Source organism: Ascaphus truei, chromosome 3, assembly GCF_040206685.1.
Source record: "Ascaphus truei isolate aAscTru1 chromosome 3, aAscTru1.hap1, whole genome shotgun sequence".
Lineage (NCBI taxonomy): Eukaryota > Metazoa > Chordata > Amphibia > Anura > Ascaphidae > Ascaphus > Ascaphus truei.
The window spans coordinates 364,446,946-364,470,594 of NC_134485.1; the positions used below are offsets into that span (position 1 = coordinate 364,446,946).

The 23,649-nt window shown below is 41.3% G+C and overlaps 1 protein-coding gene across 5 annotated transcripts in view; it reads left to right on the plus strand.

Moving 5' to 3' along the window:
- Positions 1-23,064, plus strand: part of LOC142490183 (putative tRNA methyltransferase 9B) — a 42,980-nt gene extending 19,916 nt beyond the window's left edge. For 2 of the 5 annotated variants that reach the window (XM_075592127.1, XM_075592124.1), the window contains 4 exons: positions 2,059-2,207; positions 4,674-4,864; positions 16,563-16,736; positions 21,808-23,064. In XM_075592127.1, the coding sequence (XP_075448242.1) occupies positions 4,711-4,864; positions 16,563-16,736; positions 21,808-22,826 (1,347 nt within the window). In that variant the 5' untranslated portion in view covers positions 2,059-2,207; positions 4,674-4,710 and the 3' untranslated portion in view covers positions 22,827-23,064. Of the gene's footprint in view, positions 1-2,058; positions 2,208-2,840; positions 3,471-4,673; positions 4,865-16,562; positions 16,737-21,807 lie in introns of those variants that run through there. The other 3 variants (XM_075592123.1, XM_075592128.1, XM_075592125.1) reach the window with 2 other exon arrangements.
- The last annotated feature ends 585 nt before the right edge of the window (positions 23,065-23,649 follow it).

The window sequence follows — 23,649 nt, forward strand, 5'->3', positions numbered from 1 at the left end:
AGTGAGAGCCTGGGGTGAATCCTCTGGAACGTATCTTCTTTCAGCGCCTCCACCTATGTAGGATTCTATGGAAGTGTAGAATGACCCTACATAGGAACCCACTCAGAAACCACACACACAGAGATTATATAACTAATGACTTTACTAACATATAATAATAACCTGTGTCCCTCTCACGAGGAGACACTGACAATGACGTCTCGCAGGACGATTCCCCAACACTAGGTGATCCCACCCAGTGTCCCAAGAACCCCACCCAATGTCCCGTACTCCTACCGAGATAGTCAATGGGTGACTGCGCAGTCACTAAGAACCTCTAGGCCTGTTGGTGCACATGTGTTGGTATAATACCTGCCGAGCACTCCGGTGCTCGGGTCAGCAACAAGCTTCTCAAAGGATCAGTCGGGCGATGCCTCTTTCTGATCCTCCACTGCACTCCTTGTACGTGGACCGCTAGAGCGGTCCCACTCCGGAACAGTCTCTGTGGACCCCAACGTGGGTCCAACCGCCTCACGGGAACAGCGATACTTCTCTGTGTCCCTACCTACATAAGGGGCACGTGCTGCACTATAGGCCGTCCCTATAATACAGCAACCTATGGTGGCTTGGGATACTCCTATGGGCCTAAAGGGTCAGGACCTGTCCCACTCCCCTAACTACCCACATCCCTAAGCCTCACTAACTCTAACAGCCAACGTGCTGCTATACAAGGTGCCTGCCTGTCAGACCTCACAGCAATGCCCGCTGTGACTCTGACAAGGCAGCACTCCAAACTAGGGGCCTCGTCCCTCTCTAGGACCTCCCTAAGCAATTACCCACTCAACTAGTGGGGAGTTGGGGCCTACCTGGGGTGTAGGTACCTATATGGGGCAGAAGCTGCACTCACTCCCCGCACCCTCTCTTCCCTACAGCTCCCTGACTCCAACTCTCTGTCACCTTCCTTTCCCAGCTCCCACTAATGTAAGTGGCAGGGTCCCTAACCTGAGGGCTGCCCCTGGCAACACTCACCTTACTGGGGAGCTGAGCTATCTTGGACCAAGGGGGTGCTGGCCTAATACAGGGGAGTCCCTCTCTCCTGCACCCTACCTCCTTCCCTTGTCTGTTCCTTCCTCTGACCTTGCTCTAACTGACTACGCAGCTCTCTGCCCGCGAAAAGTATCCAATTCCTCTCAGACTCTTGGCCCTCATTGGCCACACTGTACCACCTGGTGTGCCTGGCCCTAAGCCTCATGGGAATTGTAGTCCCGAGGCCCTTACAATAACATTGGGGCCGGGAGCCCTGAGATGCGCGTGCGGCCGGGGCAACCGGCCGCACACGTCCCCGGCAACCCCCGAGCCGGGACCTGACCGCCCTCTCCCCTGCCATCGCCGAACGGAGCCGCCATTGGACGCGGCGGCCCCCGCGATCGGCAGTTAGGTGAGGGGGGTGCGGGCGTGCTGGGGAGACCTGGCTACATTTGTATCACAGGTTTTTTTCACGTATTGTTTATCACTGTATTTTGTTTGCACGAGCGCTATTTGCACTTATCATTCCACCACTAAAATATAAACACTGTTGTGCGCTGAACATTTTTCGAAACCTGATGCAATTAAAGGAGCAATCAAAGACGGCAGATTGCACATTGTTTACCTGGGGTTCATTATGTATTTAAAATGGGTGTCATTTATTCACCTATCAGTACTTGGTTCATTAGATGTTTCCTATTAGCCAATCAGTCTCTAGAGTTGTTTCTCTAAGTATTTTGTATGCTCACTAAGTAGTCATCCATGCGGTGACGAAATGCGTTGGGCTTTTGCATCATCACGTTGTACATCACGTCAGACTGTGCACTAGTAATTACCCAGTAGAGCAAGCAATTTGGCGTCCCCTCACCTGCCGGAGCAATATTGTTGCGGTGCTTTTAGTGCGGACTCTTATTCGTATCATACAGTACCAGCTTTCCCCTCCATTTACCACCAGCTTGCTAGCAATTCAAGTTCCTTGTGGATCCAATAAATTCAAATTGTTATACTCTGACACACTAAGGAGTGTGCACTTTTTTCATTTTTGTTTTATAGATTTTTCCTGGGATGTGGTCCATTCTCTGAGAAGCAGCCCCTGACTCTGGATTTTATTTTTTCGTTTAAAGTAAAATTTTCCATTTTGATTGTGCATTCGTATACACATTTATGGATTCCTGTACTGGACTTTAGATTTATCACATACTGTAAGTATTCACTCCATGTATTTGAGATTATCTTTTTGTATTTGCACCTAATGTTATATTTCTATCATTATTAATTCACATTTATATTGAGAGGAGCGCTGATCTTTATATATAGATATAGATCTCTCTATCATTTTTTTTTTTTAAATTACTGGTTTGTTTTTATTCCCTAATGGAGCCTGGATTAGTGTACCTTCCCAGTATTGCTTTGTGGAACATGAACCCATATTTTTCTTCCCCCTTGTTACCCGATTTGTCTGTTATGTTACCCCATCTAGTGATGTGTTGCCATGCAAATAACATGTTGTGTTAGATGGGGAATAGTAGAATTATGTTGGGCAATTTTAAGCAGGCTCTAAATTTAAAGAACGCCAGATAAAGGGATTGTGGGTCCTACGTACTAAAATGTCAGTGCTAAAAAGTAATATAAACCTTCATAATATGTGCACGATATGTATGAAGAGTTCAATTATTTTTAACTCTGTGTCCTGTTAAATACCTGATTTGGTGCAATTTAAATTCAAACCAAGTTGTGTATTTGTATTTATAACTAGTGTTAGGAAGTATACATGAGTGCTATATTATATATAATAGCCATGCTGTGAAAATAATAACTTTTGGTAACCTATATAATAAAACATCCCTGCTGTGCCAAATACATAAATTATGTGCTAACACTATTAACAGACTTGCTCATGCAAATTTGAACTTGCGGATGATTTTGACGCATTTTCTTTTATTTGGTGTACTAGATCATTTTTAATTTTTTTTAGTACATACCATTAACATCTGCACACCTAGCATACATTTCTGCCGCTAATGGCTCAGATTGAGAAATTTGCAGGTTAGTACAGAAGTGCACAGAAGCACTATTTTCAAATGAGTTTTCTTTGCATCAGTTCTGCTCCCAAAAAGCTGTTTCCCACACTTTGTACATAGGCTTCTGTGTCGTAATGAAGTTCAGTTTGGAGTTTCATTATAGAAAACTATCTACAGGTGACAAGTTTCTACTTGTAAGCTAAAGAAACTGAAGAGTTTAAGAAACTGGAGCGTGTAAACTAGAAGCGACACCTGTGACATGTTGCCCCTCCCCTAATAGTCAAACGTTTGATTCAGGAGGAAACATAGAGGTGCTTGGTTCAGTGTTTTACTTCACCGGATTGAGAAGGCAGCAGTGATTTTGTGTTTAGCGGTTACATTAGCACAGTGTGCTTGGGTCCCTGAGTAAATCTGAAAGGAGGTGGAGCTTACTAGTTTGTGCAGGTAAGATTCCATCACATTATCTATTTGGTTGAATTGTTACAATGGAAATTCAGCAGCATTGTGGACATTCTTTCAGTGGATTGTACTGTTGCACTATCCGTGTCGGATTGTTATTTGTTTCCCTATTTCAATCTTCACTTCAGTTGTTGTTCCCAGTAGGTTTTAACTGTGGAACGGGAGTTCTGCTTAGGTTTATTCTCTGATGTAATTAACCAGTTAAGAAGTTATAAGTACAGAAGGCATTGCTTTTCAGTGGCATATTTTGCACTAGGTCTCTTCTGTAGCTAATTTAACGTTAAAAAAAATAAAAATATTACTGTTTTGTGAACTATAGATTATTTACATCTGGTAGAAATTTTGACTTTGCAGCAGTGGCGTAACTATTATATGTGAGGTTGATTCGGCTTCACCATGGCCCACCAGCGTTGGGGGCCCATCGTCCATGCGCCGAACCACTTTTCTAGCACTTATTTTAGCAACTGGAACAACGTTTCTGCATTTCTAAAGACACCCCTCCTCCCGAAGCCTTACCTGCGATGCAGGGCCTTACCCGCGATGCAGGGCCTTACCCAGTGGAGCAGGGAGCCTAGCCATGTGGTCCTAACTCGGAAGTTAGGCCCCACCAGAAGATGGGCCCAACCAACACAATCACCACCTGGGTGGGCTTCATTCTTTCTTGTAGCTTAAGGCCCGCTCCACAAGTTGGGCCCCGGGGGAGAGGTTTTTTGTTTTTTTTAAACTTGCACCGGGACCCATTGGTGACTAGTTCTGCCCCTGCTTTGTAGCATGATCCTTGTCCAACACATTCCCTCAATTTAGATGTTCCCTTGCAGGAGTCGACTCTGTGGTAATAGTGCAAGTTAAATGTAACTCTCCCTTGCGGGCAGAGAATATAGCTAAACAATAACTTTACAAGTAATATTATCTTTTTAATATACCCTGTTTTAGCATTGAGTACAACCAGACCAGTTTTTCAGAATTATCTCTATTTTATCAAGGTAGTTTTCATGTTTGATTTTTGAGCCCCACCAAATAATCAAGTGGAGCCATATGGATTTTTAGAGTAGATGATGCCTGGTTACCCAAATCCCATAAATATTTTGATTTGGAGTAGCTAATTTGTATTTCTGTATGAATGATAAAGTTCTGCTATTGCTTCTGGTTGGGTCTTTGGTCAGTAGAGTATTCTGTTTTTCCCTCTAGGCCTTTTAATCACATCAATGACGTAACAGGACAAGCGATGGAGAAGGAGGCAAGCCGTCTGGAAAGAGACCATGTCCACAGTGTGTATGAGAAGATTGCACCTTACTTTAACGACAAACGGTACAAGGCGTGGCCGAAAGTACAGAAGTTCATTTTGGCCCAGGAGTCGGGAAGTCTGATTGCTGATATAGGTAAGCTCTTTCATGTAATATTTTCTTTTTACTACATGTTCATTCATTTACTGATTTTAGACTTGCAATTGTCACTTCTTCCTGTTTTGAAGCTAATATGAATGTTGTGGTTGCGGCTTCCTCTTGTAATATTTTTGCAATTGGCTAGATCTTGGTAAATACAGAGACATTATATTTTGTTTATTACTGTACCTCACTGCCTTCTCTGCCAATTATTTGTCTACTCATCTGACACTAATACGGTCCGATTTATATTCTCTTTTGTAATCTTTTTGTTACAAATCTGCTTGAAAACCTTTTCCGATTAGTCTTTCCATACACTAAGGCTACGCTTATAGTGCCGGCGACATCCGGCTGTGGTCGCTGGAAAAATCAAATTGAGATGACTTCCTGTGATCGCGACCAAGCCGTCGCTCCGTTGCATCGCGCTTACTATAAGCGCACTGATGTCGGCAATGCATTTGTTTTGACGCGGTGTCGCGTCACTGTCGCCGGCACTATAAGGGCAGCCTTAGTTTGCAAGCCTCCATGGTGCTCCAACAAATTTTCTAATTTCATCCTCCCATTTTACTTTTTGATTGTTGTCTTGATCTTTTGGGAATTCATTTGAGAACCATCTTTGCTCACAATGGTCTTTTCTTGTTGTGATATGTGGCCCACTGCCATTTTATTTTCTTCATCCTTGTGATGTCACATTTTTGTTTGCCTTCGAACCCATTTTTTTCCCTGTCACGTTGAGTAATAACCAGAAAATATAGGTAGCAGAGAGAAACTCTGATCTGTAGGAGCAACATCCTCCATCTCTCTCTGAAGGAAACGCCGTCTCCTGGGGCAGCCAACAGTTGGGCACTGCACCACTTACCTGCGCTGCGGTGCCTTACCCGGTGGTGCAGGGAGCCCAGCCAGGTGGTCCTAACTCAGAAGTTAGGCCCCACCAGAAGTCGGCCCAATCAACGCAATCACCACTTGGGTGGGCTCCGTTCTATTCCACGGCGTAAGGCCCGTTCCACAGGTTGGGTAGGTGAAGCATTATCTAAATCATGGGTGCGCAAAGTGGGGGGTGCAACATTTTCTGGGGGTGGCACCGGCGCTTAGAGGCCTCGCACTCTTCCCCACAACATTTTAAATGAAATGCCGAGGGAGTGCATGAGTCATCTGTAACTCCCTCTTACCTGCTCTCAGCCGGCTTCTGGCAACGCAACGTCACATGACGTTGTGGCGTCAAATGACGCCGGAGACAAGGTAAGAGTGGGTGGGGGGGAGTGCAGGCAGACTGGCGCAAAGAAAAAGTTTGCACACCCCTGATCTAAATGCCGCTTCCTTTGCATTTTCTCCCCAACCTGTTTATTTAGCCACATTCATTTGGATTTGTTTCCTTGTATTTGTTATCGAAGTGTATACACGGATTTGTGTACTGCTCTAAAAATGTTTTAGGGATGGCCCATTTATCTTCCATATTTGTTTCCTGCAAGAACTTCATCTCAATCTATTCCCTGTAGTTTTTCGTAGTTGACTAAAATAGGCCTTTCTAAAATTGAGTCTTTCTTGCAACCATATACAGTACTGTAATACTGTTTTTTTGATGCATTTATTCAAAATGAGACCATGTTATCACCACTTTCCTTCACTTGAATATGTAATACTTTTACATTGTTTGAGATCACTAGGTCCAGTAATTCCCCCTTCCTAGTTTGTTCCTTCATAATTTGGTCATTTTATTGTCATTTTAGCACACCCAAAAACCTGTTTCCTTTTTAGCTGTAGTCCTTATCTCATTACTTTGATGTACAGATAAATAAAACCACCTATAATTAAAACATGAACTAGTTTCCTTTCCTTTTCCATGTGCAAAAGTTGTTTGGCTTCCTCAAACTCTCAAACATTTGATGGTGTTATAAACCGGACCTTACAAAAAATTTTTTTGGAACTTATACCTGCGATGTAAATTTTAACTCGGTCTGAGCATTTTTAATTGTCCTTTCATAAACATCTGCCCTATATAAAAGGGTTTCAATCTGGGTATACAAATAAACAAACTCCACCATCCTTTTTTCCATTTGCACGGTCCCTCTCAAAAAGGGAATAGCCCTCTAAATTAAGTGCTCGCTCATGAGTTTCATCCCACCATGTTTCAATAATACCCATCACCATTATATTCCTCTTTTCTAGGGATTTCAAGCTCCCCATTTTACCTGCCAGGCTTTTTGCATTAGCAAGCGTGCACTTAAGTTTGTTGACAATCTGTGCTAGGGTTTCGACTGCTCTACTATTTGTTGGGTTATCTGCTCCTGCCTTTCTCCTCCCATGAATTTTATTCTTTACAGGTTTTTCTAGTATTATCTATATTTAATGAGGGTGCCTCCTTAAACTATGCCTTCACTCTACCCCACCCCAGTGACCTATAGCTATTTCCCAGTTCCTATCTATTCTGTCTAGCCCATCACTTCTTGCTTCTACACCTCTCCCTACCTTTTTAGAAAATCATTAATATTGTTGTAAATGAGTTTCTTGAGACAAAAATATTATTTTTCAATGGACATAGGATAGTGTGTGTGTGTGTGTGTGTGTGTGTGTGTGTGTGTGTGTGTGTGTGTGTGTGTGTGTGTGTGTGTGTGTGTGTGTGTGTGTGTGTGTGTGTGTGTGTGTGTGTGTGTGTGTGTGTGTGATTTTTTTTTTTTTCCCCTACTCTGTTTGAAATTATTTTGGTGATTTTGAAGGGCGAGAGGTGGCTCTGAAGTGGATGTCAATAGTTTCTGTACAAGACATTATTAAAACCGGATACATTACTTTCTTTCTTTGGTCACATCACTGTATCCCTTTGAGTTTCACATTGGATTGTGAACCTTTTCTAGGATGTAATACATTCTGAATATATTGCTTTACTATGTAAAGTTGCATGTACACTGGTAGCATAAAATGAAAAGATACTTTGGGGGACATGTATCAACCTACTGTTGTTTGACGCATTGCTCAATTTTCCACGTACATTTGCATCAAATGTAAGAAAGTGTTTCGTACATTTGATGCAGCAAATAAAAATATCACTTGTAAGCATATTCACATGTCTCAGACAGGTCTGCAACCCTGCCACTCACCATTATCTCCTAGCATACAATGCTTCCCCTGCAGCCAGGAATTCTGGGAAATGACATGCAAATGAGCACAGTGCTTCAAATCCATTTTAAGATAAGCTTATGCCTGCCGCATTACACAGATTTTCACCACAGCCTGGGTTATAGAAGTGCATAGCCAGCACACCTACTCAGACAGCTGATGACCTGTCGGCTTTTTTTTTTAACGCAAATCCAGGATACAATAGTGACGCAGATGTTGCTGCATCTGGGTAACAATCTGTGCATCATGTAACTCCTATTGTCACTCCACAAATCGGAAGGTGGCGCAAATGGCACAAAACTTGGTGCAAAGACTGATGCAAAAAGAAGCAACGGGAAAATTCGTCAATTTATAACTTGCTCCAAATTTGCCTGATGTACTGTATCGCCCCCTTTTATCTTTAGTGGTGGACTGTCATACTGTGCATTGCAGAATGATGTGCTGCAGCATTTTTGTGAAATAATGAATTAGTAGGTATACTGCAATTAATTCAGACCACTTACTGTTCTTTTTGTGCAAACCTGTTACGTTTATGTTCACGGTTTTGAAATACCTGTGTTTAAAAGGTAAAGGTTAATTATTATGCTTTTGAAAGAATGATGGGTATCTAGTTTAATTTGCTATTCAATGCTTCCCATCAAAAGGATTTTCAAAGAAACAGTAATTTGGTATCAATTCAGAAGAAAACAATGGGTATTAATAATTACCTCTAATGGGTTCACTTGAATATTTGGCCTTTTAATTTGTCCGTTGCAGTATGATCATAAGAGGATAATTAAAAGCTGCATGCTATGATTATTCTAGCAACAAAAGCAAATTGCATTAGGAAAGTGCAATGACCTCATCAATGTTACAGGTTTACGTAATGGTTTTATGGAGTGTACACCTTTTTTATATAGTGGTGTATAGATTTTCATGAGCCATGTTCATTTCAGGGGCAAAAATAACCCCTACATTTTTTAGATTGTGAAACCAATAGCTTTGCACAGTGATGTTTACATGCACTTTGAAATAGGACCCTTTTTTTTGTTAACTCTATTTGATTCAGGTGGGTTCCTGGTGCAGAGTGACATTATTTCTACTCCAAGGTATCCCCCTGTTAGGGAGCTACTAAGTCCTCACCTTTATTGATCCCAGGGTAGTATCTATCACTATAACAAATTGAAGTGATAAAGGTGCTCAACGTTTGATCCCTTGTATGATTGTAATAAACAAATTAACAATATGGGACATAAGGGTATGTGAGAGAATTGAAGTAAAGTCCCCAAGAGAACTAATAATCCCTGAAGGGCAAGAAAAAGGCTAAAATAACGTAGATCAAGCCCTCATTGGGATGGTTTCTGGACTCACAATAAGTATTGAATAATGAATAATACTCACCAATCCCCTTTTCCAATGTCCTATAGAGGCGTGCAGCCTGGTAGAGAGATGCTGGTCTCTGGAAGCAAATAGGAAAAAGAGAGAACCAGCGCACTGCAAAAGTGGGTCCCAAGCAAATGAATAGTAAAAATCTTCTTTATTTAATCCATCTAAAAGTGGAGGTTAACACCCTCCTACGCGTTTCGTGTAAACATACACTTTATCAAGGTGCGTAGGAGGGTGTTAACCTCCACTTTTAGATGGATTCAATAAAGAAGATTTTTACTATTCATTTGCTTGGGAGCCACTTTTGCAGTGCGCTGGTTTTCTCTCTTTTATCCTAGTATCTATCACTATCAGTAATTATTATTCATAACTTATTTATAATGCACCAATATGTTTCTGTTGATTTATCATTATATACACTTCCATTTAAAGGTCAGTAAAGTTCCTAAGTAGATTACACATACCCAATTGCTGGCCAGGTACTATGATTACTAGGGAAAACGTAAGTTTCAGGTATGTTAAGAGTGGCAACAGATTTCAGTGATAGACATCCCCTGTATACATGCCTGCCGACAGGAGGTGGGAGGAGAGCGGGGACTTCCATCCCAGACCCGGCAGCAGAGGAGGCCCACCCCAGCAGTCCAGTTCCAGAAATCGGGCCGAACGTCTGGTGTCAGCCGCGTCTGGGTTGGCCCCTCTCCGCCACCCAAACTGAATCTTTCCCCCCACTCAGGGCCGCCGCTGACAGATTTACCGGGGCCTAGGCCTAAAGTTGTGACCAGGGCCCTTCCACCCCCCACCCCCATGTAGGCTTTAAGATTTAATATATCATGATATCATCGTAATTAAAAGCGGCAACTCATGTTATTTAACATCAGAGATTTACAGTATATATTGAAAATCATATGCATGTTATAACAATTGGCCAACTGGATCAAGACTCTTGGCAGAGTTGTTGCTTTAATATTGAATTACATGATTCCACTTCGAGGGACTTAAAAGTACATGTGACACGAGTGCTATGAAGTAACGTCAGGGAATAAGTGTCAATTATAATGGGGATATGGTTTAAAATTTAAGTCAAGACTGGGATGTTGCCACACCAAGTTAAATTATAACTATAGGGGGGAAAAGCCAGAGGAGTATATTGTATATTGTATATTGTTCAGATGCAGCTTTGCAAACCTAAGCCGTGCGGCCATGTTCTTTTTAGAGAGAAGAGACGTTCTCCTTGCAATCCTTCCAAACAAACCATACTTGTTCATTCTTTTTCTAATTGTACTGTCATGAACTTTAACATTTAACATGCTAACTGAGGCCTGTAAAGTCTGAGATGTAACTTATGTTTTTTTTTGCAATTTCTCTGAGCATTGCACGGTCTGACCTTGGGGTGAATTTGCTGGGACGTCCACTCCTGGGAAGATTGGCAACTGTCTTGAATATTTTCTACTTTTGAATAATCTTTCTCACAGTAGAATGATGGACTTTAAATTGTTTGGAAATGGCCTTTTCACCACTCCCAGATTGATGGGCAGCAACAATTGCTTTTCTAAGATCATTGCTGATGTCTTTCCTCCTTGGCATTGTGTTAACACACACCTGAATGCTCCAGACCAGCAAACTGCTAAAACTTCGGCTTTTATAGAGGTGGTCACACTTGCTGATGATGAATTAATCAAGGGCATTTGATTAGCAGCATCTGTCTGCTACTTAGCATCTTAATTCCTATGGAAGCAGTAAGGGTGTACTTAGTTTTTCACACACAGCTTCTCCATTCTGGCTTTATTTTTGTTACATAAATCATGACATAGTGCAATATAAATAAAAAATATATATATAGTATAATGCTTTGGGCTCTGAATGAACTGTTGCACGCTCTGTAGAATTTCTCTGCTAGTTTTTATAGTTCATTACCTTGCGGAGTGAAATGGGTTTTCTGTGAATTAGACACGTCTGTACTTGTCAGTATACTTTTCTGATGTAAGTACTGTATACATTAAATGTGTTTGAGATTAAATATTGCTCTCTTATCTGTTGCGTATTTTTGGCATTGTTTGATATCTCTTGTAATGCAGTTTGAAGAAGGGAGCTTTGCAAATTAGCATATTATGTATAGACATAAACTGGAATTAGTATTAAGTATTATCTCTAACCACAGGTATTTTTCTTTTTCTGGAAACTTACTTATATCTCTGAATGTGCCCCGAGAGATTTAGCCACATTCGGCTAGTCCTGCAAGAGTTTTAAAACGAGTTTTCCAAAACAATTATGCAATGGAGCTACAGATCAGGGCAGGGCCATCGACGGGGGGACAGAAGGGACAAGTGTCCCTGGCCCGGTGTCTGCGGGGGCCTGGTGGCCGGACAAAGAAGTTACTGCCGGGCCCCGGCTCTCCCCACTGCAGGCCTCTTCCTCTCTCTAGGTTAGCAAAAGAGAAAAAAGCAGCGCACAGTCAAGGGAGCCAGGTTTAGAAAAAGTCAAATTAAAATTCTTTATTTAATAATACAAGATCACCCAAACATTTTTAAAGCACTGTGGGGGCGCAAAATGTGTAGGAGGTTCTCACACCTCCTTTGGGTGCTGTTTTATTATTTAATTATAGGCTAAAGCAGTCAAATTCCGGGCATTATTGAAATTCCTGCCCCCTGATTGGATAATGCCCGGAATTTTAGCTGCTTGCAAAGTGTTGATTTCAATGTGATTATTTCCAGTCAATCAGCTTTCAGAACAGCTGAGACAGGGCAGGGGATTGGTTAAGAAGTATCAGCCACGGGTTGACTCCTCCCCCTTGCTCCGTGAACTGAGCCGATTCAGTTGAATTGGTGGGTTGGGGGAGAGTCTGCAAAGCAAGTGAGTGTCTGTCTGCAGTTTGTTTCTGGCTGTAAGAGGGAGGATCTGGTAACCGCGGTCACAGCACTCCACACAACCAACGCTTGGAAAATTCAAAAAACTTTATTAAGCTCCACAGTGAGCATACATAGCACCACTCTGACGCGTTTCGTCTATAGAAAGACTTTTTCAAAGAGTGAAGATCCCCACACAGTACCGGACCTTATATAGGAAATGACGTGTACATTAGGCACCTCCCTAATTGGCAAGTGCCTCCCACATCCCAACACAAGGTCAGAGTTGGACGTCATCCTATTAAAGGGACCAGATACATATTACCCACATATATAATACATAATAGACATACAAAAACACCTATTACCAGTAAAAAGCTTGAGATTAAAAACAAAGACATTGTAATGCTCACATAGTACATAATCACATAATATATAATTAATGGAACAACACAAATTGCATAATCTATCACATTAGAATCGGACGATGTGGATCAACCGTCCCCTGATGGATTTATAAACAAATAGCATATATCTCTATACACAAAGCATACCATATTCAGATCAGATAACAATATAAATTAAAATGCGATGTGGCAGACATAGTATATACACAAAAAGTCAAACAAGACTTCCTAGACAGGACACAGTGGGGGTATTACTCCAGTATACTTATAACTATGGAATATTGCTATATGTGAACAAGTCCTGTCTAGGAAGTCTTGTTTGACTTTTTGTGTATATACTATGTCTGCCACATCGCATTTTAATTTATATTGTTATCTGATCTGAATATGGTATGCTTTGTGTATAGAGATATATGCTATTTGTTTATAAATCCATCAGGGGACGGTTGATCCACATCGTCCGATTCTAATGTGATAGATTATGCAATTTGTGTTGTTCCATTAATTATATATTATGTGATTATGTACTATGTGAGCATTACAATGTCTTTGTTTTTAATCTCAAGCTTTTTACTGGTAATAGGTGTTTTTGTATGTCTATTATGTATTATATATGTGGGTAATATGTATCTGGTCCCTTTAATAGGATGACGTCCAACTCTGACCTTGTGTTGGGATGTGGGAGGCACTTGCCAATTAGGGAGGTGCCTAATGTACACGTCATTTCCTATATAAGGTCCGGTACTGTGTGGGGATCTTCACTCTTTGAAAAAGTCTTTCTATAGACGAAACGCGTCAGAGTGGTGCTATGTATGCTCACTGTGGAGCTTAATAAAGTTTTTTGAATTTTCCAAGCGTTGGTTGTGTGGAGTGCTGTGACCGCGGTTACCAGATCCTCCCTCTTACACGTCATATCCGGATAGGAGCACGCCGACACCACGAGGAACAGAGATGGCCACCGGAGCGTTCTTGTAGCTACAGTGCAGAACGGGTGTCGTGAGTACACAAGTATATATGCAGTCATGTTTTAGGCAGTTGTGAGGCTACTTGGCACCGCACTGTGATTTACTGTGGGGTCTTTTCTTTGAAGAGGCTCCGCTGTATCTCTATGGATTGACCAGCCCACTGCCTGCATCACCACTGCTTTCCTCACTAATGATTGTATAGCTTACTTATCAGTGGTGTCCGCTCCAAGATTTATGGGACTAATGCAGACTCAATAGTGCTGCGGTTCAGGAGACTCGGTACTCAACGGGTTAATACCCAAGTGTCTTTTTGTTTCTGGCTGTAGTTTGTGTGTGTGTGTGTCAGCAGCAGCAGTGTTTGAGTGTAGCAGCTGTGTGTGTGTGTGTGTGTGCTGTTGGGTTGTGTGTGTGTGTAGCAGCAGTTTGTGTGTAGAGGTGCTGTGTTGTGTGTGTGTGTGTGGATCTGCTGTGTTGTGTGTTGAGCTGCTGTGTGTGTTGTGTGTGTACACAGAGGGGGCGGTAGAGTGTGGATATAGATATCTGCAGTATAAGAGTATATAGAGGTGGATTCATGTATTTACCATTTTATTTTAATAAAAAAATCTATATAACTATACAAAAGTGTTTAATATTTATGAAAAAAGTCTACATTTAGCCAATAATAGTAATAATCCCCTCAGAACAGGGCATTACTGGCCAATAATGTCCTTCCTGGGTTAAAGTCCTTCAGCTTCGCCTCGACCTTCAACTCTTCCAGCCAGGGCATTATTGGCCAGTAATGAATGCCCTGTTCTTCGGGGATTATTACTTAAATAAAGATTTTTTTTTTAGTTTACTTTTTCTAAACCTGGCTCCCTTGGCTGTGTGCTGCTTTTTTCTCTTGTTAACCTGGACTTTGTAAGGCTAAGGCCCCGCTCCCAGAGTCAGCGCACCCGCACTGCTGACAGGCGGTGCGCTGAGATACACAGACCGCGATATGCGGTCTGTAGGGAGCGGGAGCCGGAGCGGGAGGTGGGCGGGTGGTGGGCGGTTTGACAGGGAGGGGGGGCGTGGCTTGAGCGGAGGGACCCGCTACTCTCCCCCCCCTCTCCCTCCACGGACTCGGGCTGGAGCTGGAAAGTAAGTTTAAACACACACACGCAGGCACTCATTCATACACACACACACACACACACAGGCAGGCACTCACGCACTCATACACACACACACACACACACACACACACACACACACACACACACACACACACACACACAGACAGAGGCAGGCACTCACGCACTCGGGCACACACATACACACACAGACAGGCACGCACACAGAGAAAGGCACTCACCTGCTTTCACTCCACACTCCTCCCCGCTCCCCGAAGCCTCTCCTCCTCCCGAAGCCTCCCCTCCCCATTGGCTCACAGCCACACACGTCACGCGTCGAAGCTAGGAAACACCATTCTGTGGTGTCTCCAGCGGCTGACGCGCGACAGCGTGTAGTCAGCTGTGCAGCCAGTGGGGACCGGGACCAGCTCGCGAGGATTCCCCTGCTGGTGGGGAACTCGCTACATTGCCGCCCGCGCCAACGAGCGCAGCGGGACCGAGGCCTAAGGCGTGATCAACTGCAGATAAGCAAAGACAGGAAGAGGCTCTAGGAGTGGGTGAGGATACTTCTCTTAAACCATTCAAAGAAGAAAGATTTAAACAAAGAGGTAATGTGAGTTCTTTTGTCTACTCAAGATTTATATGGATATGTATGCACTTCCAATGAGGCAACAGCGTTGTGGGATACTGTTTCCTTCACTGTTTCCTTCAGGGAGGCTACCAATAATTATTACAGGACATCTCACTTGCCATACTGAGTACAAGCATACCCCGTTTTAAGTACACCCGCTTTACGTACACTCGCAAATACGTACATTTATTTTTAATTGCACCAGACCCCTGTGTACGTACGTACGCATGCTTAGAGTACGGACACCAGGGGGCGGCGAGTGCACACGGCGTGCACACCTCTCAACAATACCGCAACCTCCTTCATTCTTGCCCCTGATGGAGCAGGAGTGCAGGGGGAAGGGTGACAGATGGAAGGGGGAGGGCAGGTGGAACGGGGAGATCGGGCGCGCCATGAATCGGCAGCATACCAGTGATTTCCGCCAGCACTCACTGCAGCCCCTGGCTCTCCTCCCTCCGCTCTCCTCCTCCCTCCTCCTCTTCCTCCTCCCTCATTAGAGCTCGCTCTAGCCTGCTGCTATAGAGCGAAACTTTGCATGTGAGCTACGGGGGGGGGGAGCTACGGGGGAGGAGGAGAGGCTCTTCTACTGCAGTGTGCGTATGTGCGTGTTTATAGAGGTTAGGAAATAGAGGGGACCCACGAGGTGTGAAATGGGGGGGGGGTCGTGAGGTGTGAAATGGGGCTCGCAACATTGCCGACGGGGGGGTGGGTGGGGGCCCGGTCAGAACTGTAGTCCTGAGCCCCTGGGAAATCTGTCTGCAACCCTGAACAGACGCTTTTGTCCACTTTCATACAATGTGAAGCGATAATGCTACCACGATACTTGACGCAAGAAATACCATAGCTCCATTGACAACAATGGTAACGTGTTATTTCTTGTGTTAACCTACATCTGAACATTATGTACCTGCAGCAGTCTTCACAGTCAGACCAACATACAGTATTTGTAAAATGTCATAATGCATAGGAAACTTCACTGTGCATATAAATCATTTACTGTAAACCAGTGGTTTTCAATCCTTTCCTTAGGGAGCAGCACATTTGCTCAAATTGTAAGGAATAATTGGTGACTTTCTCATTTACATAACATTAATTGGTTTCCCTAAAATACTACTCTGTCTCAAGCCTGAAAAGTATGGGAACCAGTGACTCGCTTAAATTGTGCCATATATTGTTTTTCACATACCACTAACTACCTAAGAGTCATCAAGCGCAGATCTGTTACCAAAGTTGTTTTGTTTTTAACATGAGTAATAATTTCATTTGTATTTTTTTTTTTTAGGATGTGGAAATGGTAAATATCTTCACATCAACTCTCAGGCATTTAAAGTGGGATGTGACAATTGCTTTCCCTTGGCAGCAGCTGCACGAAATCATGGTTATGAAATAATGGCGTGTGATGGGCTTTCTCTTCCCTATCGCACCGGTTGCTTTGATGCTGTCCTTTCCATAGCAGGTAAATTGTTAAACAACATATATTTGTGGGTGGGGTGTATGTGTTTTTTTTCCCCCTCTTTAAATTTAATTTTGGAAGATGAGATTTGAAAAATATGCAAACTTACTAAATCCTTTCTATACAATACTGTAGATTTTGTTTTCTAAACACTATAAATGTTAAATCAGGCAAGCAATCGCCCACATACTTAGAAGCTCTTACGAGTTTGTCTACAAAAGATTTACATTTTAAATGATTAAATATATATTTTTTAAATTGTTACTTGGGTCAACCCTCCCTCCTATTCTACAGAGCATTGACAGTAAATCAGAGTCTCACTATAGTTAATTTTTGAACAGTGGCAATCACCTTATTTTGGCCATCCACTGTACTATGTAGCCTGCTGCCACTCAGAGCAATACCAAGATGGCAGTAGACCCTTCCGATTTTAAGGATGTGCCCCTTTGTGCAGTCCTCTCGCCACAATGTGAGCAAAAAGATTTTGTTCTAAAACTAATGTATGCATTGTAACCGATAATGTTTAGCATTATTCAGAAATAGAAATATAGATGCATTTATAACGTATCCATCTATAAAAGTATTGCTGGCTTATAAGAATTAATCATATCTAACATAAATTCATATAAAATACAGATTTACAAGTGTACAAGCATTATGATCATAATTACCTGAAATTATGTCTGTTGGAATTCCAACAGGTCCCTCTAAGCTTCCCCTCCTGACTTGACTGACTCTTCTGTTTATATGTTTGTGTCTGCACATAGCTCAACATGCAGGAGAATTCTGATTGGTTGAGGAAAGATACTCAAACTAAATGTGCGTGTTTCTTTGTCTTGGGAATTCCTATTAATGTCTGATCCATCATGTACTGTAATAAATGGTGGACAGGTCAACAGGTTCCCGGGGTTTGATCTCTGCGAAGGAATATGTATCTGTTTTCCCTGGGGTCTAAATGTTAATTGCAAAACACAAAGGGTGTTTGAAGTTCTTGGAGACAAACAAAAGAATGATTTTACCAATGGCGAGTAAACAAGGCTTTTGTTTGTCAATTTCCCTCACTTCTTGCATCTCAATGTAATATGTTCAAGGTACAGCTAATCAGATAAACTATATTGATATCTACTTCAATTACAGTTTCTGGTTCCTGCACAAAAGCAATCCTCTCGGGTAACAGCATTTACATGTTTATTTCCTCTCCCCCTCCATGGTTTTGAACCCGAATGGGTTGAGTTCCTCCATTGCTGAACAGGACAGGAAAAATTGAACTATCACCTTTGTTCTATATAGCACCTCCTCCTTCATCCCAGCATTTTGTTTCCCCCCTGTTCTGCTGAGCTACTGTGTGGGATGCACGCATGCATAAAGTACTGTGTATACATGATCATTTGTGTGCATGTGCACACTGGAGGTGTGGTCTGGTGCCGGGAGTGCACCTGAGAACACTACATCATTAGCGCATCAAAAGTTTGTATAAAAGAAGGTATGTATTTTCTATTCCCTCTGCCATTCCTTCTCTACCTCATCTGCATTAGATTATCTTGGATTTTACATATGTGTTAAAATCATTGAATCTTTTGTAAATTAGTATTGCTTGACCTGAGGAAGAGAGTAGAACTCTCAAAAGCTTGTCCTAAAATATAAATTGTTAGTCCAAATAAAAAAGGTATCACCTGATACTGATGTAAACATTTTACTTTACACTATAAAAGACAGAAGCTGCAGGTCGCTGCCTTCAGAGAGCTGGACCAGGACACTTTTTTTTAAAATGATTCTGTCCCCTTTTCTCTCTTGGATTAGCCCCATGTGTATGTTTTGGATTTTCCCTTTTTTGTGCAGTTAGTATGATCACTAAGAAGCCTCAGCTGCCTGAACAGATAGTTGAGATGATATTCTGGATTTAATCAGCAATTAGCTGATACTTTGGTTACCAAAAAAGAAATGAAGATCTGGCAGATCCAAAGTAGATGGCAGTCACAAACCAGTTAAGACATTAGCATGAATCAAACTGGTGAGTCGGAGCAATAATTTTTGAAATCGGACCAGTTCTTGTCCGATTTTCAGAATACCAAGATCCCAATGAGGAAGAAGGTGCTTTTAATGTGGATCAGGTTGAAATATATAAAAACAAATCATATTAAATCCATCATGGGTATTCAGGAATGGGATTGTTCCCTTCAAGATCTACTGTTTTGAAGGCACACAGAAGAAGCATTCTACGTGCATGAGGCCATTAAAGATATTATGAAGGAATGGGATTAGCCGGAATTGAAACATGCCACCTCCATAAAATTCTCCAGAATGTACCCATTTTCATCACCGAATACAGTATATTAGGATTCATCTCCTAAAATGGATTCTCTAGTCTCAAGATTGACAAGATGGACTACGCTTCTATTAGGAGCAGGAGCTTCTTTTCAAGAACCAGCGGATAAGAAGATGGGAAGGTTCCTGAGGAAGATATACTTGGCTGTATCTGCAACAAAACCTGCAATAGCAATGGCCCTTAGAGTATGGTTCGTTGAGCTTCAGGAAGATATTCAGGAGGCAGTTAAAAGATCTTCACTCCTGAAGTCTATTGAAGCATCTCTCTTTCACCTGTGAAGCCTCCTATGACTCTGTTAAATTAGATATCAATGGCGTAGGCTGTAGCCACTAGAAGGGTTTTGTGGTTGTTTCTGTGACCGACTTTACACAAAGGAACAGGCTCTTTGCATTGCAGTTTGGAGGATATGTATTTGATGAATATCTAGATAAAATGATGAATATTTCTGGAGGGAAGACTGTATTTCCTTTAAGATAAAATAAAGAAAAGGCAGCCTTTTTATAGATTCCATACATTTTTAAGTAATCGAGAGCTTACAGATCCGTGAAATATTTTGAAATGCCACGTATGGGAAAACGGTTCCGACTGTTGTTTTTCCTGCCTCCAGGAGTAGACCATGAAGATTCTGGGACCAATGAAGGTTTATAGACCCAGTTTCCAAAAAAATGTTGCAGTCAGAAGTCAACTTATTCCCTCTGAAAAGATCTTCCAATGTGCTAGAGTTAAACACAGTCAGAAAGGCCTTGCCATTTTGTCTGTTTTAAAGAGTCCTTGCGGAAACCAGTCATGATATAATCTAACAAACGGGTAGCAGTATCTTGTATATACGGTATCGCCAGGCTGGTACAAAATCTTGCAAATGATGGAAGAAATCTTCTCTCGATTTGATTGGGCAAAAAAAAGCGATGTCTTAAATATCAGCCCTTTACATTGCAAGCAGAGCCAATATATTTGCAGGTTTTGAGCTGTAATGAGGTTCACCCGAGAAAAATGTCCATGAACCAAGATATATTTTAATGTCTGTTTCGAAAGCTGGGGGCGTCCCTCAGATCTTATGGCGGTATGGGCAAATACGAAACTTCCTCGTATTTGGAGGAACGGAATAAGTCGAGGCTCTGATGGTATTGTGGGATTTTCATCTCGCCTGTGTTTTTCCACCAATCTGCTACAGAAGTTGCAAGACTTTTGAAGAAGATTGTCAAAGAACAAGCGAACGTTATAGCAATCTTGCCTTATTGGCGTAGAAGACAAGTTTTTTTTTTATTTCCCTCTCAAAGCAATGAGGCTGACAATAGAAGATAATTGGATCCACCTACCTACAGTATGGCAGATTTGCTCTCCCAAACTCCTTTGTTCCATCCAAACCCAACAACATTAGCATTAGTGACCTGCAGTTTGAGATCTTGAGAGCTAAGCGTCTATCAAACAAAATAACTGCAAATATGAGAAAAAATATGACAGCCAATGTCTATTATAGAGTATAGAAGAGGGTGGTTCCTGCCATAGACCTACCTATGCCTTGACAACATAAATGTTGGTTATTGAAATATTAGAGATTTCAACAAGGATTCAATTTAGGATTAAGTTCTTTGAAAGTTCAAGTTGCCGAGCTGGGACTTGAGGGCACTTTTTTAACATCACTTGCTATTGATGAGTTGATTGATTCAGGTTTTTTTTTAGCGCCATTAGGAAAAAGGCCACAAATAAGACAGTTTATTTAATCTTGGTACTGTAACATGTTTCTCGAAGTCTTAACAGAAGTTCTTTTTGAGCCAATTGCGAGGATCCGCTAAAAAATTCCTTAAATCAAGCATTCATGTTGCCTTTATTTTGTTCAGAGAATATATAATATGTATAATCTCAAAATAAAAAGATCACTTGTGAGCACATTCACATGTCTTAGATAGGTCTGCAGCCCTGCCTTTCACCATTATCACCTAGCATATACAGTGCTTCCACTGCGGCAAGGGATTCTGGGAAATGATATGCAAATTAGCACACCAGTGATCTTTTTATTTGCTATATGCTACACAGTGGAGGTTTCCCCCCGTCTTTTTCACCCACCATAACTTATATAAAGTATTATTTTTATATATCTCTATCTCTCTATATATATCTGTCTATATCTATATCTCTCTCTCTCCCACACCATTTGTTACTGCTGCCTAGGAGAGATTTCAAGAGATACATTTAATGCGAAATAGCCAATATTTAGTAGAAGGTACAGATATCGCATCTGTTCTTACTCCAATGTGCTGTGATGCATTAACGCTCCCTCGTTATCACCACAAGATTTACCACAAGCTTTATGGAAAACTATGGTAATAATGCATGCAATTTTTAGCATGTTGTCTATTGCGTTAACGGGGGCTAATAATGCATACTAGATCTGCAGGATAAAGGAATAAGAATTTCAAACATCTGCAGCATTAAGTGGGTCCAAATTACAAGTCATTTATATTTGATGTTTCACCACGTTGAGAAACTCCGTTCTTGTTATTTACCTGTATAATGCACATCTGTTTCTTGCAATGAAACATGTAATGAAAAAAAATATTTACTTTTGAGTAGCAGAGTTTAGTTTGTTGAGACTTATTTAAATGGCGACAAATAAATATTCCCTGTTTAGAAACAAAGTACAATGTAAAAAACAATTTTGTCCAATGACTGCCTTTATTCACATCACTCTGATTGTTATGCAATTGTCTATCCTAGCACCCAATAACCTCATCCTTACTTTTTCCACAGTAATTCACCATTTTTCAACCAAGGAGCGTCGTCTTCGGGCCATTCAGGAGATGGCTCGAATTTTGAGAATTGGGGGCCAGATTATGATTTATGTGTGGGCGATGGAGCAGAAAACAAGAAAATTTGAAAAACAAGATGTATTTGTTCCTTGGAATTTGGAACTACTCTCATCTAATGTTTCCACAGAGTCACCGAAGAAATCCATGAAACCACACTCTAGAAATCTCACTTCTAACAAGTACTCAAGCAGTGTGCATAGTACCTTAGATATGCAGCAGAAGGCAAAAAGTCATTCATTTGATCATGAGAGAGAAAACTCTGAAAAATCATTTGAAAAATCTGTTCGATTAAGATTTTTATCCCGATCACTAGATTCAGGTCTAGATGTGAACAATAAGTGTACAAGCAATAACATAAACTATGAAGGGGGTCTAAGTAGATTTTATGATTACTGTATTCAGTTTACTGAATCTACAAGTGAAAATCCATCTGAAAAGGGGAAACTTAAAAGTTTGTTAAGGCACGTTGGTAGATTTTTTCCAAAATACATGCAAAGCGTTGAAAGTAATACAATTCAAGTGAGTGATGCACTGAAGTTTCCACTACATAGCATCAACAGTAGCAGCTCCCCAAATAGTGCCAAGCAATTTCATAGGACAGAAACAATTGAAAACTACAGTAATGTTCCTTTGCCAGATTTGGTTTCTAATTATAATGGGCAAAGTAATAAGAAACTGTTAAAAAGTAGTTGTATTAAAAACACAGATCTCGTCCGAGATGGGGACAAAAGCAGAAACGACGAATATGAAAAGAATGCTGAAAATGAGATGTCTGCAGAGCACCAGCTTGTCCCACTAAGTGAAAGTGGAGAATGTCTTCGGTATTATCACATTTTCAAAAAAGGGGAACTAACTGAACTCATAGAACAGTACATTCCTGAGCTCCATGTTGTGCAGACTTACTTTGATCATTCGAATTGGTGTGTTGTTGCAGAAAAGATTCAACTTTGGACTATCTAACCTACTGTACCATCAACACACATTTTTCAAGCGGTACCGTTTGCTTTTCCTAAAAACAAGTTTGAGTTTCCTTTTTATATATTGTTTGTTTCGTTAGCATACAGTGTTAAAGTGCTGTTATAGTTAATGTGTTAAATTATTCTGTTTTTAATATCATGAGAAACTTTTTTTATTGTTTTTAAAGTTTGATCGTAATGATCTTTTATTAAATATGAACATTCTTGGTAAAGAGCAATGTGTTATTTAATTTTTTTACAACGAATTCAGGTTAAGCAAAGTATAGTACTTTCCTGTACTGTATAGAAATTATCCATGTACAGGCCGGTCAGGGTTTATTCTCAGTCTATAAGGTAGCTAATTAGTCCTTACTTCAGAGGAACACATTGCAGTATATCCAGTAATTGCATAGATACAGCATGTGTATGTATAGTAGCATGTCGCGAGCCTCGATTAGTTGGGTTCACTCATTACACTTAATGTTTGGGACAATTGAAAACGTATTCCCAACGCATTAAAAGTGGCGCTACGTTTCTAAACGCCTTGATTACGTGGCTAGCATAAACGGACATCCCAGCGGTGGATGGTACTACAATCCTGCTGTGATAGTCTTGGAAACAACTTCTTCGCTGGCTTAACATTTAACTTAAAAAATAAATAAAAAGAAAAGACAGGTAATAATCTAAAGAGACCTAAAGTAACACTTTAGAGGATGGAGAGACTGGGCACGTGGGCGACATACTCAAGAACCCTGGAAGAGGTGAAGTTGAATTAAAAAAATGGAGAGGCAGACTAATGTTCTCCCCACCCTTCCTGATTTAGGTTT